General features: G+C 38.2%; 1 protein-coding gene across 6 annotated transcripts in view; it reads left to right on the forward strand.

Annotated features, from left to right (window-relative positions):
* TBC1D1 (TBC1 domain family member 1) overlaps positions 1-26,241 on the forward strand; it is a 100,228-nt gene that overhangs the window by 30,919 nt on the left and 43,068 nt on the right. For all 6 annotated transcript variants that reach the window (XM_088163260.1, XM_088163257.1, XM_088163259.1 and 3 more), the window contains 6 exons: positions 15,161-15,694; positions 18,718-18,807; positions 19,807-19,911; positions 20,538-20,670; positions 22,096-22,187; positions 23,777-23,887. In XM_088163260.1, the coding sequence (XP_088019386.1) occupies positions 15,161-15,694; positions 18,718-18,807; positions 19,807-19,911; positions 20,538-20,670; positions 22,096-22,187; positions 23,777-23,887 (1,065 nt within the window). The remainder of the gene's footprint in view (positions 1-15,160; positions 15,695-18,717; positions 18,808-19,806; positions 19,912-20,537; positions 20,671-22,095; positions 22,188-23,776; positions 23,888-26,241) is intronic.

Genomic DNA, 26,241 nt, shown 5'->3' on the forward strand with positions numbered 1-26,241 from the left:
ATACAGTGACAAGTATTAAAGGTAATTTTATTTCTGTTCCTATAATATTTAATATGGCTTTAGTTTAAAAAGATTCATCTTAGTTCATTACAAAATTGCTTAATTTTATAATGCAAGTGTCTATTCAGAAGCAGCTTTACAGCAACCAGAATTAGAGAACTGATTCCTGAATAAATAGAAACAGTTCTTAGTGCAAGAAATGATATAAATAGACAGTTTTGAGTAAATGTGTCCTCAGAGTCTCAGCTAGCTATGAAATTTATACAGTTTGTCTTTCTAGTTACAAAAAAGGTGCTATATATAATTTAATAGCTGTGTTAACTTCAGCTTATTTTGTCTGAAGGATTATAAACCAACACGGAACCAGTAAAGAAAATAACTAAGATAAAATGCAAAGAAAAGTTACACAATTTAATTCAAGGTTTCTTCTATTAATGATTTTGCTGGTCGGGATCGATCCACCTTGAGCAGCTGCCTCTGACCTGCAGGACAGCAGGCGGGAAAGAGATGCTCCCCCCCCTAAGGGGAGCTGAGAGTGGTATGGTGTGTTGCTGAAGCCTGAGGAACCTCCACTTACGTGCCACCAGCACTGGAAGAAAATTGTGGATTTAGAGTGCAGCTATCCCTAGCTGGGTTGGCTAATCTTGGACCTTGAGTTGGGAAAGCAAATTGTTTGGATGGCTTCTTCTATGAAAATCCAATTTTAGGGTGTATTCACAATAGATGCTCTGAAATTCCCAACAGCAAAACAAGAACTAAGTTTTATTTTGGTTTGGATTTTTTCAAGGATTTCTGAGTCGAAAGGGCCTATGAACTTTCCTCATTTTGGGAAGCTCTGAAGCTATCAAAAAAGAAAGTTTCTATCCTATTCAGTGCAGCAAGACATGGTTACTTGGTTTGTGCCATGAAACATTACTGAAGAAGTAATCATAATAATATTGGAAATGCCACTTATATATCTTGTAATCCTAATATAGCTTTATATGCTCTGTTAGAATCAGTTCTAACAGAATTGCTGTTTTGCTATCATTTCTGATATTTTCTGTATAATATAGACCTCTGGAGGAGCATGCATGGTAGTAACAATATACTTCTTAATTTAGATCAGAAGCTACGAATGAAATTAATTTGCCTTCTGCAAAGGAATGAAGAGGAATGAGAGACTGAAAATCAGGATGGCCAACAAATCCCTTCCTTTTTTTCCCCCCCTCCGTTTTAAGAGTGTTCTGAAAGGATGATTTTGGCTTTTTTTTGCTGGTCTGTTCTAGGGTATATCACACTCATTTATAAGGATGTTTTGCTCCAGTTTAACTGACATGCCTCTTTCTTTTATTCACCACAGTTTCCAGCAAAGTTGAGCACCTTTGAACATCTTTAATCCCTCAGTGAATGACTTACATTCTAACCAAACAAATCAAGTTTTGGTCTCTTCAGGAGCCCTCATAACCAGGCATTTAAAAAACTGTCTAAAGGTGAAAAACTTACACGTTTGTTAAACCTGTCTTACTTTTAAGCCCATCTTACTTATGATAAATTGTTTGGGTAGGTGAGTAAGTAGTGATGGTATTCTATGGGGTGCAACTCTTGTTTGTGCTAGTGCAATTACCCTGATACCTTATTGTGAAGGAATTTGAATACTTGCAATACTGTATCAAGAATCAAGTAGTTAGTAGAGAACTAGCACCAGGGAAGAACTGGGAATCAGTGTAAAGGGAAGGCTCAAAAGCCATAGTTTTGCTTGTGGAGGAATCTCCTTGAAGCCATTGATGCTGTGGGTAGGGCTGAAAGGACAGACCCTCACTTGTCTCCCAGGCTGTATGCCAGCAGTGTAGCAAACAGAATGAGGAAAATTCTGCCAGAGCTGTGTTTTGGTGCCCAAGCCTGCACAATGCCCTTGTCAGAGAACACTACATTTCTGCTCAGTGTGATTCTCCAGGTCAGTTTATGTTGGGGTAAAATGTTGTTGCCAATTGACAGCTTTCAGATAAATGCAGATTATCACAAAATACCGAGCAGTTCAAATGCACTGTTTTCTGTATGCCAGTCACTCCCCACCTTCCCCTGCGGGGCCCTGGGTGATGACTGAGGAATATGCGCTCAGCATTTGAAATGAAGTCAGTCCTGTGGTGAAACCCCTCAGTTACTCAGCAGTTAAGTTCCTTTTGGAACTATTTGCTTTTATTCTTCGTCCTTCCATTTCTTTTTCTGCATGCCAGGCTCTAATTGCACCTGCTCTGCTTAGATGTTCCCCGTTTGATGGGAGACGCCTGGAATACAGTCAATCACATGGCTTTTATTTGGCTGCGCAGGTGTAGTAGGGCAGTGTCCTCTGCATTTCTCAGGTACATTAGGGGTGCTTAGTAAGGAGCAGAGCTTTCCACAGAGAAATTTCTGGCCATGTAGATTGCAGTTTAGCAAGGTTTTTCTCTTGAATCATTTATGCCTTTCTGAATTAATTTCTCATGAGTATCTTCTTTCAGGTTCATGTTGACCTTCAGATTTAACAAGCCAAGCCTGATAAGGTAGCTGAGCTTGCTCTTTTGTACAGGTTCTGTCCTCTGCAATTCAAAACAGAACTTTTAGCCTCTAGTCAAAGACTGTTTTCTTTTCTTTGCTGAAAGGTACTCTGGAAGTTGGTGGTAGCTGTCTTCATGTGGTTAACATGTTCTGAGCCAACCAGTAGCAAAACTACTAGTAAATCCTGCAGGATCAGGGAAAACCCCAGGTCATATCAAAGATGGATAATACAACTACGGATTTGTTTGGATTTTTTGCCATATATACGTGTCAGCAGCACTGCAGTTTAACTTCATTTGCCTTACATTTGATGATTTAAAATACTGATTCACATCATAGGCTTTTTTTGAAAGGCTACTGTTATGAAGCAGTCATTTATGTGTACTGGAGGTGTTCCTGAGAACACCAAAGAAGCAGTTCCACTCTGGGTCCCATAAATAGAAATATCCTTAGGGAAAAGTCAGGTAAAGAACCTCTTTACAGTTTGCAACTTCCCATCATCCTGAATGTAGAAGCTGCAGCATTTCTGAGAAACCTCTTCTTTAAGGGGTTGTTGGAACCTTTTTATTGTGCCATTTAATAAAAACTTTAAGTACTTTAGGAAGTCTTCTGAACCATTTTATTTTAAATTTGAAGGAGCTGAGGTTGTGTATGGTGTACAGAGGTTGACTGATGACCTAACAAGTAAATCCTCAATTGAATGATCCAATTACTATTCAATTAATAGAATTACAGCTTAGTTTTTTGGGTATTTTTTTATTAGAAGCCTTTACAGCTCAACTGTTCAAGCTGAAGTACTTATGGATGGCAGTGACTCAAAGGAAAAACATTCTCAGCCTCTGTTTTGGTAGTATTTTACATATCAGTTAAGATACACAAAATATGTCAAGAGATGCTTACTAATTTGTATGGGGAGGTGAGGCAGCAGAGCTGGGAAAAGCAGCCAGAACTCAAAGAGCAGAAGCTGAGGCAGGGGAATGACTTTAGCTATCACATATCAGTTTTATCACTGAGTTTACTGAATTGTATTGGAATTGTTTTCAGTTATTCTTGCTTTTTAACCAAATTACAATAACAAATCATTAAATGCATTAATGCATAAACGTAGAATTTTAATAGGAGTGTTTTCACAGAATCACAAAATAAGCTGTGTTGGAGGGACCAACTAGGATGAAGCCCAGTTTCCTGGCCTTGCAAAGGACACCCTCAAGAGTCACACCACGTGCATTGTCCAAACACTTCTTGAGCTCTGTCAGGCTTGGTGCTGTGACCACTTCCCTGGGGAGCCTGTTCCTATGCACAACCACCCTCTGGGTGAAGAACCTTTTTTTGATGTCCAGCCTAAACCTCCCTGACACAACTTCAGGCCATTCCTTCATGTCCTATCACTGGTCACCAAAGAGAAGAGATCAGTATTTGTCCCTCTTCTTCCCCTCATGAGGAAGTTGTAAACTGCAACGAGGTCTTATCTCAGTCTCTTCTTCTTGAGGCTGAATCGACCAAGTGCCCTCAGCCACTCCTCCTACAGCTTCCCCTCAAGGCCTTTCGCTATTCTCATTTCTCTCCTGTGGGCACATTCTAACAGCTTTATATCTTTATTATGCCATGACACCCAAAACTACACACAGCGCGTCAGGTGAGGCCATCCCAGTGCAGAGCAGGACAATCCCCTCCCTTGCCTGGCTGCTGATGCAGCCTGAGGGCCTGAGCCCCTCAGGACACGCTTGGCCCTCCTGGCTGCCAGGGCACTGCTGACTCATGTTCAGCTTGCCATTGTCCCTCAGGTGCCTTTCCATGGCACTATTTCTCAGGATCTCATTACCCGGTTTGTCTGTACATCCAAGGTTGCCCCATCCCAGGTGCAGAATCTGGCACTTCCCCTTGTTGAACTTCTATGTTTGGTGATTGCCCAGTCTGCTGATTTATCAAGGTCACTCTGCAGGGCCTCTCTGCCTTTGAGAGAATCACAGCTCCTCCCAATTTTCTGTCATCTGCAAACTTGCTTAGTATCCCTTTTTTAAAGTAAACTCTTTCTGAAAAGCATGGTTTTCTTACTGAGAAGCAAGAGGGAGGTTCAGGAGCCCTTACCCTGTTTCAGTGGACTAGAGCATAACAACAGGGTTTCTGCTGCCCTTTTCCCTTGTGCTTTCAATTTCCTAAAAGCTAGGCCAGTATTCCTGGATCAGCTGGCCAGGTGCATGAAAGCTGCAGTTCTTAGCCTGGATGAAATCCCCTGTAGGTTGCATGTAAGTTAGTAAGTGCCATGCAGCAACATGTTGTTTAAGGGGGGCTGCTGGTGCTGAGGACACGTTCTATACCTTACTCTGGGAAGTCACTTTTACTTTGAATTGGCCCTAATTTGGTGCTGTGAACCAAATGCCTGTTTACAGTGAAATGTATCACAGAATGAAGGTTTAGTCCTATTTAAATGGGTGTCAATTCTGGTGTTTTGAGACGCCCTCATAATGTAGTCTGTCACACAAGAAGTGAAATGGGAGAATCCACTCTCAAACACATTCGTGGTTCAAAATAAAATAGTGAAGTAGTCGCTCCAGATTATACTTGAGAGTCCAGTTAGAGAAGCTGGACGAAGAGCATACACATGGCTTTGGCTGTGTGGACACACTGTAGCACAGTGGATGGCCCTGATTCCATCAGGGAATTTTTGTTTTATTGGGATGTTGACTTTTTGGCTAGTGCTTGGTGAAAATATCAGGCCTGGAAAGATTATCTGGAATTTCTGTGCCCAAGACTTCTGTATGTTACTAACTGATGAACTGTGAAGAGCGTGTAAAAATGTTTCTTGTCTTCCATACTGTGTATGTAAGCACACATGTTGTTGGTCACATTTTAAAACCAAACAGTATTCTGGAGTATCTGGAAGCTTCTTTCCAATTCAAGTTGCTAGCTTTGGACATGTGAATATTTCTCTTTATACCTTTGCAGCACCATGACTATAATCAAAAGCATGTTTTTTTTTCCAGGGGACACCTTTGATATGCAGCTACCAAACAAGATTTTCAGGTATAGATATTCTGTGAAATTGTAGGTTTGGGGAGAAGAGGCTGCTTATGCATAGTTACACAGGCACACTCCTTGCTACTGAAAATGGCAAAGCTGGGCTAAACTAAACAGCTCCTTTCTTTTCAATGAACCATTTTGGAGGATTTATGTATTTATTTCAAGGAACTATGTAGCCAAATATGTTACTTTTACCAAATCTTAACAGTTGCCTCTCTATATTTTCTGAATTACTGGTCTGCTGCTATAGTACCAATGAGGTGAGCTTACTGGAGCCGTTGTCATGGAAATTTGGATGGTTGGCACTAAATGTTTCATGCTGGTTTTGTTTCTGTGGAGCTTTTTATAGCTTCTAATCTCCTCAAATGCAAGTCATGGAAAAGGAAATTTGTAGAAGTGCCTTGGAGTTTTAGACTATTATGTACAAGGGGCCAGTCTTTAAAACTGGTGTTACTTACCCAGAACTGAACCAGTAATATGTTTTGGAATTTCAGATTTGGGTTTTGTCCCATTGGAATGTATAACCTACCGAGTTTATCGTTCTGTGAAAGCAACATTTCTGCTTGACATACAGTCATTGAAGGCTGACCTTTTTAGACTAAAGCATATTTTTTATATGCAAACACAGTTCATGCAGCTGATGTGGTTTTGTTTATGTAATGTGGAATCATATAAAAATTATTTATTTTAGCTTGTTATAATTCCATCAGCATTTTTTTCTTCTGTTATACAGCAGAGAAGGATGAAAACTGATGAACTAACTGCTCTTTTAAGTGAAAGTTGCAGTAGTTTTCATGGGATGTTTAGTCATTACTTTCCCATCCTGTTCTCCTGAGAGTTGACCTGAGGCAGCTGAAATCTGTTACTGTGTGAAAAAGCAGCAAATGTGCTCATCCACAATCAGATCAGTTCATCAGGATTTTGTATCAGTCAGGCAGAATGCTGGAAAAAGCTGATAGCTTCTTTGCTCCAGTTCCTCTGGGGCCTTTATAAGTTTAATGTTCAAGTAAGATTCTTCCAATTAGAAACATCATCTGTCCTTGTGCCTCCCACCAGCAACCCTAGGAAGAAGAGCTGTGTGGCTGTCTGTTTCCTTTGGAAGTCTGTCAACTCTGTTGTCAGAGTAAGAGATGGCATTTTAATCTGCTGCAGATAAAACTTACACATCATGTCAACCAAAAGCATTCATAGGTTGACTTCCCCCTACTACTTTCCTTTGTGAAAATGTCAAAAAAAATTTTGAGGGGAGGGGGATTTTGACACACATTTGGATCACCTGTCAAGAAGGTTATATCAGAAATAACCTTAGTTGTTATGAGGATACACATGGAGTTTTCCTCTTTTCTTGTTTGGAGTCGGATATTGATAAAAAGGAAAGAAGAATTTCAGGCTTTTTTTGAATTTGTAAAGAAATTATATTCACTTCTGTTCTACTAACCCCTATTTTGCCAGTTGTACCAATTTTGATAACTACCAGAAGCCCAAGAGCAAAGGAGACCAGGAGAGAGCCTGTATCCTATTGTACAAACGAAATTTAACCTGGTTAATCTTTTTTTTTTAAAAGGTACTAATGGTCTAAGTCCTGTTACTGCCTTTCAATAAAAGGCAACAATAAAACACAAATAACAATAAAAGACGAATTCTCCACACCACTTCAAAAAAAGTCAAAACAGAAAAGAACTCTTGTCCTGAAAGCTTTAAATGCTATTGCTGTCTTTTTCCATTTATAGCTATTTAAGAATAGGCTTCCTTCTGTTTCCCACCCTATAGCCTCCAGCAAAGTCCCAAGCCTGTCTCAATCCTGTGAAGGGAGCTGCTTGCAGTTCCATCTTGCACCTCTCTCAAAAAAGGGATTTAATCTCTGTTGATAATGAATGAGCGCAGATATTTCTAGTTATTGCTTTACAACAGGTATTGCCTCATTGTTCAGTACTCACCTTGTAAAATGTGAGACAGGAACCCTGTAGGTATGACCAGCAACTGCTTCTGTGTCTTTTAATACTGTTTTCATTTGAGAAATTTTGTGAAAATAAACCTTTGCTACAAAATATGGAGAAAATGCAACTGAAGATGTTAATGCCCTATTTGAAATATCTTTTGATTTATTCCACAATTGTTCTGTGTAAGTTTATGGTACTGAATGGAGGAGCTGATAATGCTGTGCTAGATGAAAAGAAATGGTTTTTATTGTAAAGACAGAAAGGATTAGGCAAATATGAATTAGTGAACACCATGTAATAAACCCACAAGAGTATACCTATATTCTTCCCAAAAGCACAATTTGTAGGAATACTCCCTTCAGAACCAATCAAGTGCTGTTGCATTTGGAAGTATTCTAAATTCACATGGAGACTTTGCCAACTGCAATTTGCTTTTGGGTCATGCATTTTCATGGGAAAGAGTCCAAAAGTAAGAAGCAATCTAGGATATGGCAGTTTATTTATGGAGAGTAGCCAGCTTTTTTTGTATTTCAGGCTTCAAGTAAGGTATATCTTAAAAGCATGTGTAAGAAACCCTTTAAGTGTATCAGCAACGTGATGCATCTCTCTTGGGGTGAAAGCACCATCACAAAACAGAACAGTCCAACTTGATTAGAATACTGAGTACACTTAAGTTCTGTTTCTGAGCTTGTTTACAGTACTCTTTGAACAGATTCTGCAAATATTGGTTTGAGGATTTTTTCAAAAGGAAAGAAAACCCTTTTCTGTCTCTTTAAATTACATGGTGTGCTCTCAAACTCACATGACTTTGCAGAAAGTGCACTCTTTTCTGTCTGGCTGAGGAATCATGAGGAATGATGTTGAGCTGAGATTTGCCTGTAATATTAAAAGGAATGTGATACTGTGAAAATGGCATACAATACTCATGACATCAGTCTGCAGTACTTTAACAATCTTCTGGAGATAGCACTTGGTGTGTGGGGGAAGTCTAGTCCCCTTTACAGCTTTTTATGATAATGTGTAAACTGTTAAGAGTATGTGTTGGCTACATGGAGCTCTACTTTTGGTGCTTACTGTGTCAGTCATCTCAGATGATGCAAGTGGTGTTCATCCACTCATCCAAGTCAAAAAGAACTAGATTTAAGCAGATAATTCTCTTCTGCCACACACAGAATATCCTTTGAATTTTAGTGCAGATTCATCAGCTTCTTGCATGCATCCCTGCAAAATTTGAGTCTTAACCTTATTCTCTGTATAATGCCCATTCAAACCTTACTAAGGAAACAATGCCCACATGTAAACGTGTGTATGACCTTTTATGGGCCCATGGTGATACTCAGCTGTTGATCTCTCCCTTATTAAGGCTGAAACAACACTTCTGTCTTGCTTTTGTAGTTTTCACAGCCCTTTCTAAGCAGCACACCTGCACTGTGGTTACTCCTGCTGGCTGCTACCCTGGCTACCCCTCCCAGCCCTCTGGTTGTGCTCCAACTTGTTCTCCTTTTCAAAAGACATTCGTGAGTTCCCTGGTTAAGTGAGACACCCAGTGCATCTGATGTACCGTAGAGAGAAATGTGCTAGACCAAGGTGTGTGGCTGGTGAAGCTGCTAAGAGTGGCACAGTTTATAGCTGTTTTATGAGCAGTGAGGATACGGCAGCAAAATTTTGGATCATATGTGTTGAGAAGTGAAGTCATGGAGTAAAGGTGACTTGTCTGTCTGTGCCGTTGGTAAGAATGCTGCTTTAGTTCTGGTGTGTTCACTATGCAGAGAAAAACTGACAGGAACTTGCAAGGATAGTAGTCAGCCAGGGACTGGAAGAGCTGTAAACTTTGTTGTTCCCTGAATTAAATCTGGGTTCGATTTGCTTTGTGAAAGGAATAAAAATCAAATCAAATCTGTTTATTAAGGGTCAATAGGTAAAAAGATTTTAAAACAATAATTGAAGTTAATGACTGGAAAAAGCCAGGGAGGTGTAGGAGACTGTAACCAGTCTCTAAGCAAGATAACAGAAGAAAAAAAAGACACTTGAGATAAGACGTGAATATAAAAAGCGTTTCAATGAAATAGAAATTAACTGCAGAAGTTTATAACTCTTTTCTACTTTGAATTTCTGCTAGTGCCAGAGAGTAAAGAAATTCTGTCTTGGTATTCCTACTTGGACCTTAGCTGGATGTAGCCCCCAGCATCTCATCAAAGTTTGAAGTTGTATCTAACTTGGAAGTTTGCCTTGTTTTATGTGGGAGACTGCACCATCAGAGGTCACTTCCAAATTAAATTATTCTGTAATTTTGGAAGGAGAAATTGTGCAGTATCTCAATTTAAAAGAAGAAGAGTATCTGTAAAATACATTAATTAAAATGCTTTTGATCTAAAAATGCCAAACTTTAAATTTTATGAGTGAAGTGTTTGAGAAGTCAGTTGACCACTACTGTGGGTTAAGGAGTGGTAAGGACAGGAAATGCTGATCTATGTTGATTTCTGGACAGTTATTTTGCCACCAGTGTGCTGAAAACAGGCCAGCTGCTTTTTATTACATATCAAACTGCTGAAATAAAAACTTTTATGCAGTGTTTGTAAAAATGCAAGTAAATAGTGTGCTGTATTGCCTTTTATGTGTGTAGTATGTGTTTAGAAATTATTTTAATTTCTTCATTCTACTACTTTTGCAAAATATTCCATGACTGTAAATAACTTATGGATGACAAAAATATTGCTATCTGTCCTGACTAGATAGCTTCTCCCACGGTTAAATAGCTGTGTACCCTATCTTATCTGTAGCAGTACTCTACTAAAATAAAGGAGGAAAGATACTAACAGCAGGCAGTATTAGATTTCTTGACATATTTTATTGAGCCTGCTCTATTGATCAGGGAGAAAAAACAAGTAAAAGCACTTTAAAATAATTCAGATGTCCTCTCTCGCCTGAGTAAGCTAGCAAAATTCAATCAAAACATCTACTTGTTTCAAGACTTTTTGAAAGATTTTCAAGTCTTTGTTCTAGCTGGGGTGGTGTGAGGCCTTCTGAGGTTCAGCCTAAGAATCTGACCCTAGTGTTTTTCAGTCTCCAGCAATTTCTGGAGTCTGTTGCATAAGACCAATTCCTGTCAGCACAGGTCTGTCTTAGGTTAAACAAAACCCCCTATGTCCTTGAAATCGTTAAGACAGTGCTTGAGCCCTTCACTGACCTTAAGCCGTATGCAGAGACTGGTAGGTATAAACAGGTAGATTTGTGCTGCAGGTGTAAACATTGCATAATAGAATAATAAATTATCCCCCTTTTTTCTTATTTCACCTTGTCCTCCCAGCTGATGTGGTAGCAGTTCTTTTCCTGTGACACATTTTGCTTTCTTAGCTACTATGTATAAAAGAAACAAGGAATCTTTTTTTAGTTTAGTCTTGCTTACCGAAAGTCAGCTGTTGCATTCAGCTGTTACTGGGCTCTTTTATTTTAAATAGTTTCTAACTCTTTCTTAAATCTACTGACAGGATAAAGACCTTGACCTCTTACATGCTTGTAAACTTACAGGGTGACCGCTAGTTTCAAGGGGTAAATTGCGGCTGCAATTTATGTGAGGGGGAAGAGCTGTTCTTTGTTCTCAGATGCAGCAAACCCGTGCATTCTTAAAAATTACTGCCTCTTGTCATGATTTGGTGCATGGCATAGAAGCTATAGCTATTTGTCTTGTAACTGAGTTACATGCGTTAGGAAGTCCTAGGTGTTTGTATTTTGGTTGAATACCCACAAGCCAAGTCACAAGAATACTCAGCATTTCAGTTCCCTGCTTTGTCACTGCAAAGTAAATATTCTCATTGTGGCGGAAATAATGTGGTACACTTTAAAAAGCCCACAAGTCCAGTGTTATTTTTAATGGTTATAGATACGTGATCTTTTTCTGTATCTAATTCAGACAATCTAAACACAAAACCTTTTCCTTGGTACATTTCAGTTGTGTCTTCTGTTCAGCAGGCTTGTTTGGCCTGAAGTGATAAGAAGGTAATGCTCGTGTTTGATAAAGGTTCATTGTTGCTTACACTGATGTTCTGCACATAGTTTTGTGGTTTTAGGGAAATAATTTTAGGTCAGCAGTGGTTTTTCTGATTACAGAAATAATCTTTATCCACTAATTATTTATTTATACTAAGAAAAAAGTCAGAAAACACCTAAGAATAGAAGTATGCTAGAAAAGAGGATTTGCATGGCATGAAGAAATCCTAACTGTGTGCAACAGTCTTCTCCCACTGTCTTAGCAGGTTCAGAGTAGTAGGCACAATTACTAAGTTATGAATAAAAGCAGTTGGTATCTATATCACCAAGGTGATGTAGGGTGGCCCCTCAGGAGGTCATCTAGTTCAGCCTCCTGCTCAAAGCATGGTCACCTAGAGCAGGCTGCTCAGCCCAGTCCAGAGTTCATATACCCACAAGGATGGAGACTCTGCAATTGCTCTGAGCAAATTATGCCGGCTTGTGGCCACCTTTGCAATTAAAAAAATACTTTTTTTCTTGTGCTCATGAAGAGCCCACAACCTTTAAAAGACTCCAAACAACATTAATTTATTTCAGGAGCAACTTCATCCGTGCTGCTTTTTGATACAAATTGAAGAGCCATAAAACCTGATTCTGTTTACATCCTAATTAATTTGTGGAAGTTTGCAAGAGATGTGGTTACCGATCACCCAGTGGCATTCTGCTTAATCTGGAAATGTTTCAGCTGTGGTTAATAAAGGTTTGCCAAGATAGAGCCTATAACCTGAAATAATTATAATATATTTATTTTTAACTACTGTTTACTTCATGTTTGTCTACTCAGCATCCAGGTCTGTTTACTTGGAGCACCAGTGTCAGGGGATACAGAGGACGAGTGGATTGTTCGTTTTCAATATTTGCATAAAAAGTCTGGAGTGGTACAGGTAGATAAAAAGAGCACAAATCTTGATCAGGCAAAGAGTAGTTCCAGGGAAATAAGTTTGTTTTTTTTTTCATTCATCATGGATCTTGTCTTTATTAATGAAAATAGATAAATGTTTAACGTACATAAGCATCACAGGAAAGTGAGGTGGTGATTTCCTGCTTCTGTTGCTGCATCAATTGCCTAATCATAAGTAATAAAATGTTATTAGCAGGCTGAAAATTTTTTTTAGGTCTGTAAGTGAGAACAGAAGAGTCTGTGTTTTTTAGTAAGTGTAGCACGGAAGCCAGCTGTTACTTATCAATGACATGATTCAAGCCCTAGCATGTGTGAAAATAAATAAATAAATACTCCCCTTGATTTTTCATCAACAGGCCTGCTGGGTCTCCTCAGACACAAAGTTTATTAACTACTGCAAAGTCCTTCTGTGTGATGTAGTGTCTTTCCCTAACCACTGTCTGTATATAAAGTATAGCCACTGTTGAATAGCTATTTTGTCAAAGTCCAAGGTGTTTGATAACAAAACAACATTGAAGAAGTTAAATTCACTAACTAGATATATGTGCTTGATCCCTTATGCCTTGTCAGGGCTTTAGCTCAGCTGTAACCCTTGCAGCACCTGCACTGCTGGAAATTGTTCTTACAGTTATTGACTGTGTGTGTTGCTGGGGGAGCTTAGCTGGGGTTGAGATAGTGGCCCTCTTTGCGTGGGTGAGAGCTGATGTTCCTGGCTTTACCAAAGTAAGCAGAGTTCACAAAATGCCTCTGTCCTTTGCTACTGTCTCTGCAGCCTCAGCAAAACTGGAGGTGGGTTTGCTGGTCTCTGCATGTATCCTGGGCAGCTCAGTGGTAAAATTGCCTATGGCTGGTGAGTCCAGACACTCCCACAAGAGTAAAACATGTTTATTAAAAATTACTAAAGCAGTTGCAGCTTCAAATGTGGGTAGAATGAAGTTTTATGTTTTACTGTAATTCTGATACGTTATGCCAGTCAAAATTGTTTCTTTGAAGGAGTGTTGAGTAAATAAAACTGAGGTAGACCATAAGCTCACTGTAGAGCAAATGCATATTGTTTGAGGTACTAAAGATTTATTATACCGTTAATGTTCTTGTGTATGATTAAGAAGTTAGGCACAAAGCTGCCTGAGCCCAAGGCTTTCTGACTAGTTTGTGACATATCAGAGAATAGACTTATGAATTCCTGACCCTGCTTTTCTTGCCCATTCTTCCCTATTTTCTGTGCTGAATGATTAGCTGGTGACTCATGCCTTGCGCTGAAGGGTGAAGTAATGCTTCCTGAGTTCCTGTTTAGTAATGTGTTACTTACTGTTTTAAATCTACTAGCTATATGTGTGTGAATATCTCTCTATTTGTCTATCTGGCTGTCTGCCTATCTCTCTCTCTCTCTCTCTCTCTCTCTCTCTTTATCTACCTACCTATCCATATCTTTATCTTTGTTTCCTTGTCTATGAAAGAAATCCTATTGAGGTCTTTATGCGCACCCAAAATATTCATTCAATTTTCACTGTTCAAATTTGTTTTTCCCCTCAAAGTACTTTGCTGTTTCCTGAGTTGGTTTATGCACATTGCTGCATAGTGATTAAGCAATAGATAACCATAAAAATGTCTGAAAAAAAAGAGAGACCGTGTCTCCAAAATATTCTCTAGGTTTTTGGGATGCCTTTTCTCATAGGGGAGGGGATTCTTCTGGGTTGCTATTTTAGTCTGCTGCTCCTAGACTTCTTTCTGTACTATCTGCAACCAAATACTTGTCTGGAAATCAGTGCACTTTGCATGGTTTTTTTCAAAGTAACTTTGGTAAAAAAGCTGGCAGAATTAGCAGTTATAATCATAGATGGTGGTTTCACATTTTTCATTACAGCAGGAGCAGCACAGACTGCAAGAAGAACCTTAATCTCCTAGGTCAGTCAAAGCAGTGTGATGTAACCAAGTGTTTGCCTCACAGCAGCTTAGCAGAGAGCATATGCATATCACTACTGTCTAACTGTATCAGCAACTGGGACCGTTTACTGTCACTCACAATGTGTCACATGGCAGTTTGGGTTCTAATTACAACATCTGTCATCCGTAGCAGACTGCTGTCTCATACAGATGCCCTTCCAGTCATACTGTATGTGAGGTAATATTATTTAAGAGTGTCATTTAGGATAGTAGAATAAAAATGAACATCTAAAATAATGAATATAGTTATTTTAAAAATACAGCTATTTACTTTTTTTAAAAAACTCATCAAACTGCCATAACAATGTAATATGCTATTCTGAAGGGGAAAGCATATTTGCAGGAGTCTGATTAATCTACATGATACGAGTGTTTGAGTAAGAGAAGGGAGTGAAAAATAACAGAGATTAAATAACTTTACCTATTAATTAGTCCATGGCTTCTTGTGTACTTTCTGAAGTACTTCTGTCTTTTGTTTTGAGTTGGAATGTCATGTTATACTGGTTGCTTCAGCCAAAAGTTTTAATGAAAATGAAGAGCATTACAAGGGACAAAACTCTTTGTCCATGACAAAGTGTTGATGGTGGTGAACTCTTGGCAAGGAGACAAATGAGAAATTCCTCTTCTCAGTGTTGTTTAATTGCTATAATGTGTCTCTTGAATAAATAGAAGATCACTTCAACTGGTCTTTTATTTTTGAAACTAAATCAAAGTATCCTTCCAGGAAAATCACAACAGGGAGCCTCTTAATTTTGCAATTTGTTTGTCATAAAGCACCCAATGCTAATGTGTATTTTTTCCCCTCCTATAGGTGCCTGAGATTATAAGCTCTATTCGACAAGCTGGAAAAATTGCCCGTCAAGAAGAGTTTCAGAATAATCTCTCCGATGTTGAAGACCCTTTTGCCAAAAAGTTTGAGGTGCTGTTCTGTGGACGGGTAACAGTAGCACATAAAAATGCACCTCCAGCACTCATAGATGAATGCATTGAGAAATTTAACCGTGTAAGTTGTACAAAAAGTTCAGATTTCAACTCATCATCACAACAGCATGAAACTGCCAACAACTTTGGAGGCTTCTCTTTCAGCAGCAAATTGCGGTCTGTATTCCAGCCCTTGGTCAATGAAGAGGAGGAAAAAAGGCCAATTAGGAAATCATTTTCTCAACCTGGGCTTCGTTCCTTTGCTTTTAAGAAGGATTTCCAAGAGGGAGGCCTTAGGAGTAACAGCTTTGTCAGGTCATTTGAAGAAGATGCAATTTCACTGAACCTAAAAAGTCAACTCATCTATGGACACAGCGTTGTGCAGCCAACTGACATTGCAGAAAACCGGACTATGTTGTTTACGGTAAAGCAAGATTTGTGGCTTCTGGTGGCGTTTTCACATCTTGGAGTTTGGAGTGGCAGACACCAAAGCAGATGTTCTGACAGATGGCAGTTACTTCTTTGATAACTTAATTGCAATTACCAAAGCTTAACTTAAACTTGTCTATTTCTCTGGAGAGCATTGCTTGTTAGTGCAAATTGGTTTACGTATTCTAAATAAGTTTGTATTAAATAGTTTAAAACAGTACTACCTGAAACCTTGTGCTTCTAAAGAAAGTTTTTAGAAAGTTACTGCAAGTTAGTAAGTAGTTGTGCAATTGCAGAATGATATGTACACTTACAGTAGCTAGTAACAGCAGTAGCAAATTTCCAGGGGAATAAATTACCTGTAACTAGAGCAGAAGGACCAAACCATGGCTGAGAGCTAGTAGACTTCTTCCCATGATAAGTGGTGTAATTGATGAAGGTGCTCCTGCTAGCAACATACCTGTGTAATGATGGAGTTGAAGTGTAATAGCTTCCTATACTACTCCACACATGCTTCCACTCCTGCCCTGCTTTGGTGTGGCTAGCAATGCCCTTGCCTTGATAGATGAGCAGCAAAACTATTTTCCAAGAACTGTGAAGCAAGTAAGGAATGTGGTATTTGCTCCTCTTAAAATCTTCATGATAGATAAGCTATGTAACATACTTTACTTAGCTTGTGTTTTCTGAATGTGATACAAACCTGGAGCTGATACTGCAAAGGCTGACTCTCCTAAGATCATCTTGGATCTGTCAGCTGCTGTTGGAGCTGGGTGTTCTTAAGACCAGTAATGGAGTGTGTGCAATTATAGCAGGTTTTTTAAAGCGGGGAAAGAGAATTCCTTAGAAGGATTGCCACTGTGTTATATCTGTAAAAAGTAGTATGCAGAAAACGTTGCAGTCAGCTATACCTGAATTAAATCTTCTGTTTGGTTGTGGCAGGCTAACATCAAACAGAGAGATGTTTCTTCCCTAGAAAAAAGAAAGCCATGTTCACCTTCCTCCATTGAGCGTGTATTTCACATAGAAAATATAGGTACCCTTTGCAATAATAAGGCCTAATTTTAAATAAATCATGACTCCATTATTGATTCATGGCACATACTTTAGAAATAGAGAGATAATAATTGGATTGGGAAGGTACTTACTCCAGTGAGTACATTTTTAATTTATATTAAATAGATGCAGTGGTTCTCAAAGACACCTGCAGCTTCAGCCTGAATGTAATGTCAGTCACCTACTTGCAGGCACATTTCCGAATTGTGAGGCTTTGCTGATCTGGCTTTGTGTCTTGAGTTGCTTTTTGCGTGGGAAAATATTGTTTCAGTATGCACAGCTGTATTCTTTCTGTATTCAGCCAGTCTATATTCAGCTGAATATATGGAAGTGAAGTAACTAGCCTTCAGTATCCACAGGCAGCAGCTGATGGCAGAGCTGAGTTTGTTGGTTGCCTGTCTCCCGTGTTGAGTCGGGGAATGCAGGCAGCGTGCTCAGGTCTCATCAGTTTGTGTGTGGCTACATATGAAATGCTTACAAGTTACTTAATATCCAGAGGGGAAAAAAATGATTGGTGTATTCTCAGCTGGTAACTTAGATTTTCCCCAGGACTGAAGCAAAGATTAGTTGATGCATGAGGTGTGAAAAGTATTCAGATTAGTTATCTGCGAGCTTTCCTCACCTGATTGAAACAGTCCTGATTTTCATATATCTTCCTGAAGAACTGCTTTCCTAGCCAGTTTCTTAGGATTTTGGGGGGAGGAGGGGGTATTTTTAGGGTTTTTTTTCTGGCTGTATAGTGGGGGTGAGTGGGAAGAGGTTCAGTGGTTTGGGCTTTTTCCCCATGTTCAGTTAACTTCAAACGATCACTGTTGCCCAGGGGCCAAATGTGAAAGAATTATGTGGGACTGAGCAATAAGAAGGAGCCTCTCTCTTGGTGCAGGGAGGGGAAGACAGCAGCAATCAGGAGGTGTTGGAAGGAATAGCCCCATGAACAGAGGCAAGATCAGCCCCAGGGACAATGCAGGAAAACCAGCAGGCATCTGGGGAAAACCATTGTGACTGATTAAGTGAAAGAAGAGGTGGAAGGTGGATGCATAGGACCATTTTTAGACGTACAGAGGGTGGCACATCTGACTTGATCTATTTACACATAAGATTTGTCCCTTCCTCCTTTCTTAGGAAAGTACAGTTACATCAGTGCTGCTGATGGTTTTATGTGCATCTTTTGGGATTTGGTAGTGACTGAAGCAGGTTTCTCTAAGTCATGTTCATCAGTGGATCCAAATTCCACCTGCCTTACTAAAATCTGATATGAGACTTGTTTTTAGCAGTCTCTGATGTGCTAGAAAATATTAGGAATTTAAATTTTTCTGTTACTATCTTACAAAGATGTTGCCAGAAGCTGAAAAAATGAAAGCAGTTTCACCTTAAAAATGCCTTTTGGCCATCAATACTTATCATCATGTTTTGACTGTACAAATGGCCTACAGATTAAATTACATTAGAAAATATACTCCAGTAGATTTATTTGTATAGATTTTGAGTTAAGTGCTTTAAATTAAATGTTATGTGTGCCATAAATAAATAAATAAATAAATAAAACTCTAAAAAATTATTAGGTGGAGTACAGGAAGAGGCACACACTTGGATTTAAGTTTCAGAGCACTCTCATTAAGTAGCTTCTGTGACTGTGGTACATTCCAAGACTGCAGATAATAAGGAAAGGGAGTGTGAGTATATCTCAGTGCAAAGTAGGTTACTTGTGACACAACATTGTTCTCATCTGTTTGAACATTATTTTCTGTTTCTTGTCTCGTTAAACCTCAATGCCATAATGTGCAGAGCTCTCAATGCCAAATCAGTGCTGCTTCACTGTTCTTTCTGGTAGTAATATGCTAACTTGTATAAATATACAGGTAGAAAAAAATTTGAGATCTATATTCAGGAAGCATTTTTATAGTGGGACAAAAGGAAGTGTAATGTTACTTGTTAGCACTTTGCAATTTATTTTGCTCTTTTTAGATTGGCCAGTCTGAAGTTTACCTTATCAGTCCTGACACAAAAAAAGTCGCAATTGAGAAAAGCTTTAAAGAAATATCCTTTTGTTCTCAGGTAAGATTGTAGTGTATTCTTTTTCTCATTTTAATTGTTTAAATATTTTCTACTTGTGAATGCTCATGTAATCCTTTCTCCTTGCACTCCACGTGGATTCTCTCAACAATCAGTTTCAGTGATTCCTATTGAAAAGTTGCTAATTAATAAGTAATTTTATAAGACATCATTCTTCTTTCATGCTTTGCATTGTGATTTCTCAGATAAAGACTCACTTCTGTGTGCAGTGGATGCATAATACTAGCTAGGAGGAACACACTGGTCAGGAACACACTCTTATTTGAGATTGCTGAGAGCATGATTCACAGTTGTGCAAACCTTGGGATCTCTGAGCCACATTTTTCAAGAAGTAACAGTGAAAGGAGAAAAATTATATGTAAGAGTTATCTGAAAAATGCTTAAAAAGTATGTTCTTTTCAAGAATATAAGTTTCATGTATTTAAAAAAGGACAGTCCTCTTCCATGCAGAGGTAGTGTATGTGATGTGCTGAGGGCAAGCAAGTGTCAGAGCCTCCTTATTCACCTTATTCACTACTAATCCCTGATCCTTGTGCTACAGAGTTTGCTTCTCTGTCCTTCTGCCTACGGTTTTTAGGTTTGTTTTGTGGGTTTTGTTTTCTATAAATTACTTTGGTTTTTAATTTGATGACAATAGCTTTCATCACTAAACATACAGGCACATATTCTGAAAATTTCAGAGTAAAATACATTTTGAGTGTATTAATCTCTGTGTCTGCTATGTGGGTCTTTTATACTTCATCCATTAAAAACAATACAAAATCCAAACTATGTCTGACTTAGTTGAAATTCAAAAGATTAATGAAGTATTAGGTTCTATAACAGGACAGAATTTTAATGGCCAGATGTCTTTAATGTAGCTGTAAGAGAGATAAGTGACCTGTATGTAATGCTATTTTGTTCCTTTCTTCCTGAAAGAAATACAGATACAAAACATTGAAAGTAGATATGACTGTTTCATTGCTGTTATTTCTTTGCTAGGGAATTAGACATGTGGATCACTTTGGGTTCATCTGCAGAGAGTCTTCAGAAAATGGAGGCTTCCACTTTGTTTGCTATGTGTTTCAGTGTACAGATGAAGCATTGGTAAGTGAAAGAAAAGAATAGCCAAATAGAATATTAGGCCCTAAAAGTCTTCTATTGCTCCATTTCTGTGTTTTGCTTAATGTCTTCAAATCCTACTCCGCTCAGAAATATAAGTATTTCAAAACTGTAACTAGTATAGCAGTCTGCAAGAGACCTTTTCATTTGTTTTGAGGGCAGAAGTTAAAATCCTCTTTAAAATCTACAAAATCTTCCTTTCATTTCACAAACTTAGCTAGACCCCATGCCTCTTTTTTGGGGAGAGTTTTCTCTTAGGGCACCTGTTCTGACGAATCAGGACTAGACTCCTGTGCTCTAAGTAAGGCCAGTGCATCACAACTGCAGTAAGCTTTTTTATCATAGACAAGAAAGGAGTTTGAGATAGAGGGTGGGATCTTTCATTAGACTACAGTAATAAAACTGGGTGGTCTGGAAGAGACATGAGTTCATTAAGAATTTTATCATGCTTGTATGTTTGTGCACAGAACCAGCGTAGGAACAACTTGTCTTTTTAATCATAAGCACATTCACAAGCAAGGGGCAGTACCATTCTAAAAGATTGTTGTGTTTGTGTTAAGGAAAACAGTGGAAGAGAGAAATTCTGTTCTTTTGCATGCCATGCTTTTCAGGTTGATGAAATCATGATGACATTGAAACAGGCTTTCACTGTGGCTGCTGTGCAACAAACTTCCAAGGCACAGCCCCAGCTCTGTGAAGGGTGTCCTATGCAAAGTTTGCATAAACTCTGTGAAAAGATAGAAGGTAAGGTTTAAAGAATTTTCTGATTGAATATTTTTTCTGGCAGTTTCATTGGGGGATAGTATGTAAAATTCTAAGGAAATTAGTGCTTAAAAAGAGCTTGGGACTTGGGGTGGAAAGTTGAAAACCAATACTTTTATGTAGAGGACTGTAGTGTCAGGTTTTCTGTAAAGTAATCAGAATTTTCTAACAAGAGTTAAAGTCATTTATTGTGTTTTAGTTGAATTTTTGAAAACTGCTTACAAACGTAAACATTAGTGAGTTGCAGCTTTTTAGGCTCAATTAGCCCTATAAATGCAGAAGACTCTAGATAAGGAACCTCTGAAGGATAGATGCTGCAATAACTATGACCTGCTATCCTATTGAATCCATTTAGCAACTGGCATTATGCTGTCACTAAGCAGGAACTGAATAGTATGCTTTTAATATGTGTGTTTGTGATGTTGATCTATGCTCCTTCATGAAAATGCAGAAATTAGAATTGTAGTTATTGTCCAGAACAGAAGTTCAAGACACAATAAACCTCTTTATATTTCAGCAAATTTCACAGTTAGATTTTGTTCATTAAGTGATGTTTGGGGTGAATAAAGGGCAACAGCAGCTTTGTCAGATCACGTGACAGTGGCTTGCTGGACTAAAACCTGCCTAGTGTTAATTTGATGATACTGGAAAACTTCCAAACCTACTTTCACTCTATTTTGGTTTTGAGCTAGCTGTGATTTTTGGGAAGTTTCTGAAAGGCAAATGTTCCTTAATGCCTTCAATCATGCCATCTTATTAATCTTGTCATCTGCTTCTGAAGGAGGTATTCCATGATATGAAACTGAAGTGCACAGTACTGTTGATGGTTTGCTGTTTTTCCACAGAAAAATAGAGGAAAGGAATTTAATCCAGGATGAGAATAGAAAACATAATCTGAATGAAAGGGTAGTCTGCTTTAGACTGTCAATAAATGTTTTCATCAAGAGGCAAAGTATGACCTTCACTAACAAGCACTAAATTTACTCGTTTCAGAAGGCCCACAGCATAGAAATTGAAGAAAATGAAAGGGAATTCTATTTATACCATAAACAAAATCCAAACACCACTGCACAAAACACTAACAAAACAGTCTGCTAAAATGCAGTAGATTGTGGGTTTATTTTATTTTGTGTGATAATGGAATCTTCAGCTAAGAGTATAATCCTGGTCTGTGCTCAGTAAATCTCCTCATTGCAAAGTTCATGTCCCTCATTTTAAAGACATGAGTTTAATAATAGCTTTAAATTAACCTAGAGTTCTTTCTAATGCCCTCTATGAAATCCTGGAAAGGGCCAGCTCAAATATTTGACATGCTTTGGCTTAAATAGTGAGCATATTTATATGATTGATTGATTAATTCTGAAAAACTTGACCCTGTAATTTGCTCCTTTATGTTCCTTTTGGTAGGGTTGCACCCTTCTAAGACTAAACTAGAACTACAAAAGCATCTAACTACACTAAATAACCAGGAACAAGCCTCTGTTTTTGAAGAGGTTCAGGTAAGCTTTGTTTCCTACAAGATTTTAAAGCAGTTTTGTTTTTTGCTAACATATGTATAAAACACAGAAGTTATTTTCCTTTTTTGTGAATCATTCATTATTTTTGCATAATAGACTGTTAGCCAGCTTGTGCTTTAATTTCAGTTGTTTTTCTAGAGCTGTTAAAAACTTACCTTTGATGAAAATGACTGTTTTACTCATTTTTCTTCCCCTAATACTCCTTGCTTTCCATGAAGATGTTGACTTGTCACTGAGTAAAACTGAACACATTTTTTTATGGGTGAAGGCAGTAACTTGTACTGTGAGGGAATTCAGACTGTTACTTTGACCAAAACAAATTACTGTAATATTCCCAGATCATAAAATTTCTGGCCTAAAATTTGTTCTAGATCTTAACTCTTATCAAACTAACTAAAGAAGTTAAACTTGATATCTTCTTAATTAAATCTATTTCAGGACAGAGGAAAGCATAGCTGCATTTAAAACAGATGATATGCATTGTAGGAAATGTCACTGGAATTGACACACTGTTGAAGATAAAGAAATTTCAGTCCTTTCAAAAAATGTTTCCTTCCTCTCTTGAGTCGTTTGAGTCTCTGTGAGTTTCCACGGTATCACTCAATACCAAATTTGGAAGTTGTTCTGTAGGACCAATTCCATGAGCTAAGTAGTTTCTTAGCATAAGGCAGCTAGCAGCACTGGTGCCTTTTAGTGTTTGCACAAAGTCTAAAGCTTCTAGTAGTCACAGGAAACTGTTAATTGCTTCTGGTGAGGTTCTGCAAACGATTAACTTGGTAAAACTAAGGGTAAAGTACAAACCCCCTGCCCATCTTTCTCAGCTAGCTTTTTCAGTTGGACAGCCTGGAATGTTGCATTCTTGCAGATCCATGTATTGTTACCATGATTTGCATTTTTAGGTCACTGTCTTCCTGTGGCATTTTTATTAATCTAATGTGCTACCTTGGCATTGATTCATACTGTAACCTCTGCATTGTATCAATAGGCTTAAGGCAGCATATGTTTTTCAAAAGTTAAGTTTCTGGGATTAAATTCTTTAATAAATTGTTTTAAAATCTTCTCTTACAGTAATTCAGATCTAAACAAAATGTGGCACAGATAAACATGTTCACCTTGTGCACTAATATATAAAAAAACCTTTGTCATTTCCCACAAATTAAATGTCCAGTGTGAAGGATTTCTAGTAGAAGCATAGTGAATCCTATCTCTAGGACAGTACTCCATGTGTGCTACAAACTCAGAACTACAGTGGTTCAGTTTTCTTTATATCAAAAGAAAATTGGCAAAAATATTTTTAAAGCCTTTATTTGTGACAGTTTGATATTTGTACAGTTGTTCTCTGTCTTAGGTGTAAATTCTGTCGTGTATAAAGTGAGGTGAGGTGTTTTCGTGGCTGTACTGGTGCTTTGCCTGGAACACTGGTGTCCTCTGGTGGACTGGAGTAGTAGCATTAACAGACTAAACTTATTCCTACATTGATGATTTATTATGGTGACAAACGAAAAGCATATATATTTGCTAACTATTACACAAATGTATAATTATTCTGCTTGTGGTGTTTTCAATTACAGAAATTAAGACCACGAAATGAACAAAAAGAAAATGAGCTGGTTATCTCTCTACTGAGAAACATATATGAAGAAAAACAGAAGGACCATGTTCATGTTGGAGAAGCAAAACAGGTAAGTAATCATTCTATTTTAGTTCATGTAAGGAGAAGCCAGGCAAAAATGTTCCATTTGATTTTTTATTTCTTTCCAAAGGCAAATTTCCATCACTTGAATTTGAAACTTCATTGTGTAAGCAGTGGTGAATACTGGGTGTGCTTATGGTTCATAAACTATTGTCATCTGCCAAAACAGATATCTGTGAATTTGAGGTCCCTGGTACAGTCTGATTTCAGGCCTAGGAGACAGAGGTGCAAACAAGGCAGACTACTAAGTTGTTTATTTGTTCTCACTGCAATGAAAATTCAATATATGTGAGAGAATATATAATGAATTTGTGATTGTTCTCAGCTGGTCTGTAGCATTTGCCATCTCGCTGTCAGTGTTGAGTCTGAAATGACAACACATTGGATTTGATCGTTAATAAAGCCTATTACATTTACCCAGGACTGAAAGTTATTTCTTGTGTAAGTGGCCTTAAAATGAGGAGGATTGCTGCAGAAATGGCAGCAGAGACTCATCCATGTCCACAGAGATGAGCTACCTTTTATTCTCTGTGAGGTTCCATCAATGCTGCTTAACTGGCTATTTATACAGTACACTTAAGGTTTTTCCGAAGGGATTAGTGATTTTGGATACCTTGGTTTGTGAGTAGCTACCTTGAGACAACTCAAGGAGGTTAGTATTAAAAGGATTCCATCCATTCTCTGGAAACTTTCAGTTGCAATTGTTTAGACCCTCTTAGAAGTCTTGACTGTCCCTCTTCTATTGCTTGATAATTCCACTGTGATGATTGCTGTCAGCTCTTTGTGATATAAACTAGCAAATGAATATATAGAGAATAATTACACCTGTGAAAAAATTAGGAAAGTAGCAGCAAATCTTCCTTTACTGTATTTTCACTTTGTTAATCTCTTCTCCTTTCATGGCTTACTAGCTAATTATTTACCTCCCTCAGTAAACAGAAAGAAAATTGCATATTTCACTCTCTGATTTATTGTCTTGGGCATCTCACCAGAAATATGCTTTTAAGAAAAAAGCATTTCAGTTGTGGGATAAAAGGAAGAAACATTGCCTGAGGTCCTCTGTCATCATAGGTGATATATTTTGATTTGGTGTAATGCTAGCTGGTGGTCAAATAATTGTCAGTTACAGACAGCTTGGAAATAGTGATATACAAAGCGAGATAAGATCTTAGTATGTCTTCAATGATTTGAAAATTTATAAGGCCTGCTGCAATCTGTTTGTCCAGTTCCTGAACCAAATTGGTTAATCTGACACTTGCAAAGATGCCAGTGTTCTAAGAAGAGAACTGACTTCCCCTCAGTCCATCATTTGTCTCAGCATAATATTTTATATTTATTCTAATAATTTATCTCCAGGCCTGTGTAATAGCAGATACCTTTGAACACATACTCTGTTATTTGTCTCAGCAATCATAACCCATGACACCCTGATGTCCCTGTTCCCTTCTGTTCTGCATATTCATTTTCATGCTTTTCATTGCCTATCTTAAAAAATATATTTAAATCAGGAGAAAAAAGATGAAATGTGATGCTAGTATACGGATCTTGTTTAACAAAAACACTTCAAAGTGAGTGTCTTTTCATAAGAATGTAATAGCAAGCAGCATCTGATTTACCCTTGGAGAATAAGATGAGGAAAGGTGATGTGGCTTAGGAATGGTACTGCTCATTCAGTGCCCCCACCAAGACTCTCCAAGCCAGGCACCTACTGCAGTGGGATGGAGAGGACAATTGGAGGCACAAAAGTCAAAAAGCATGAGATAAGAATAATTTACTGGAAACAGCAATGAGGTAAGAAAAGGACCAGTAATACCACCAATATTAGCCACAGAGGGTACAAGAAAAGAAAAGAAATTATTCACACGGAATCCACCCCGCAGTGATAGGCAGTACTGGAAGGCTCCCTGCTGATACATTGATTTGACTGGAAAGAGCCCATACCCTCCAGCAATGACGGATGGTATAAAATATCCTTCAGGTCCTGGCCATGCCCCCTCGTGGCTACTGCAAAAATTAACCTTGTCCTGGCATAACCAGGACAGAAGGTAAGAAGAAAATAGAGGAGCCTGTAAAGTTGTCATACTGGAGATAGGATGTTTTAAAATTACATATAGACAGGACAATTTGGTGACAGTTACGTCATTCAGCTGCCCAGTAATATTAATTGCACAGATCAAGCATTCAGATCTCTGAATTTAGGGACAAGCAGGGATAATACTAATGTTTCGTGAATTAGTATTCACCAGCACCAAAAATGAACTGAAATATTTATTTAAGAAGAAAAACTCTCAACTGACTGTTAGTTTTAAGGTGGAAATATTTCTACTGGTGAAATATATAGAA

This window comes from Sturnus vulgaris, chromosome 4 (genome assembly GCF_052056855.1).
Source record: "Sturnus vulgaris isolate bStuVul1 chromosome 4, bStuVul1.hap1, whole genome shotgun sequence".
Taxonomy (NCBI): Eukaryota; Metazoa; Chordata; class Aves; order Passeriformes; family Sturnidae; genus Sturnus; species Sturnus vulgaris.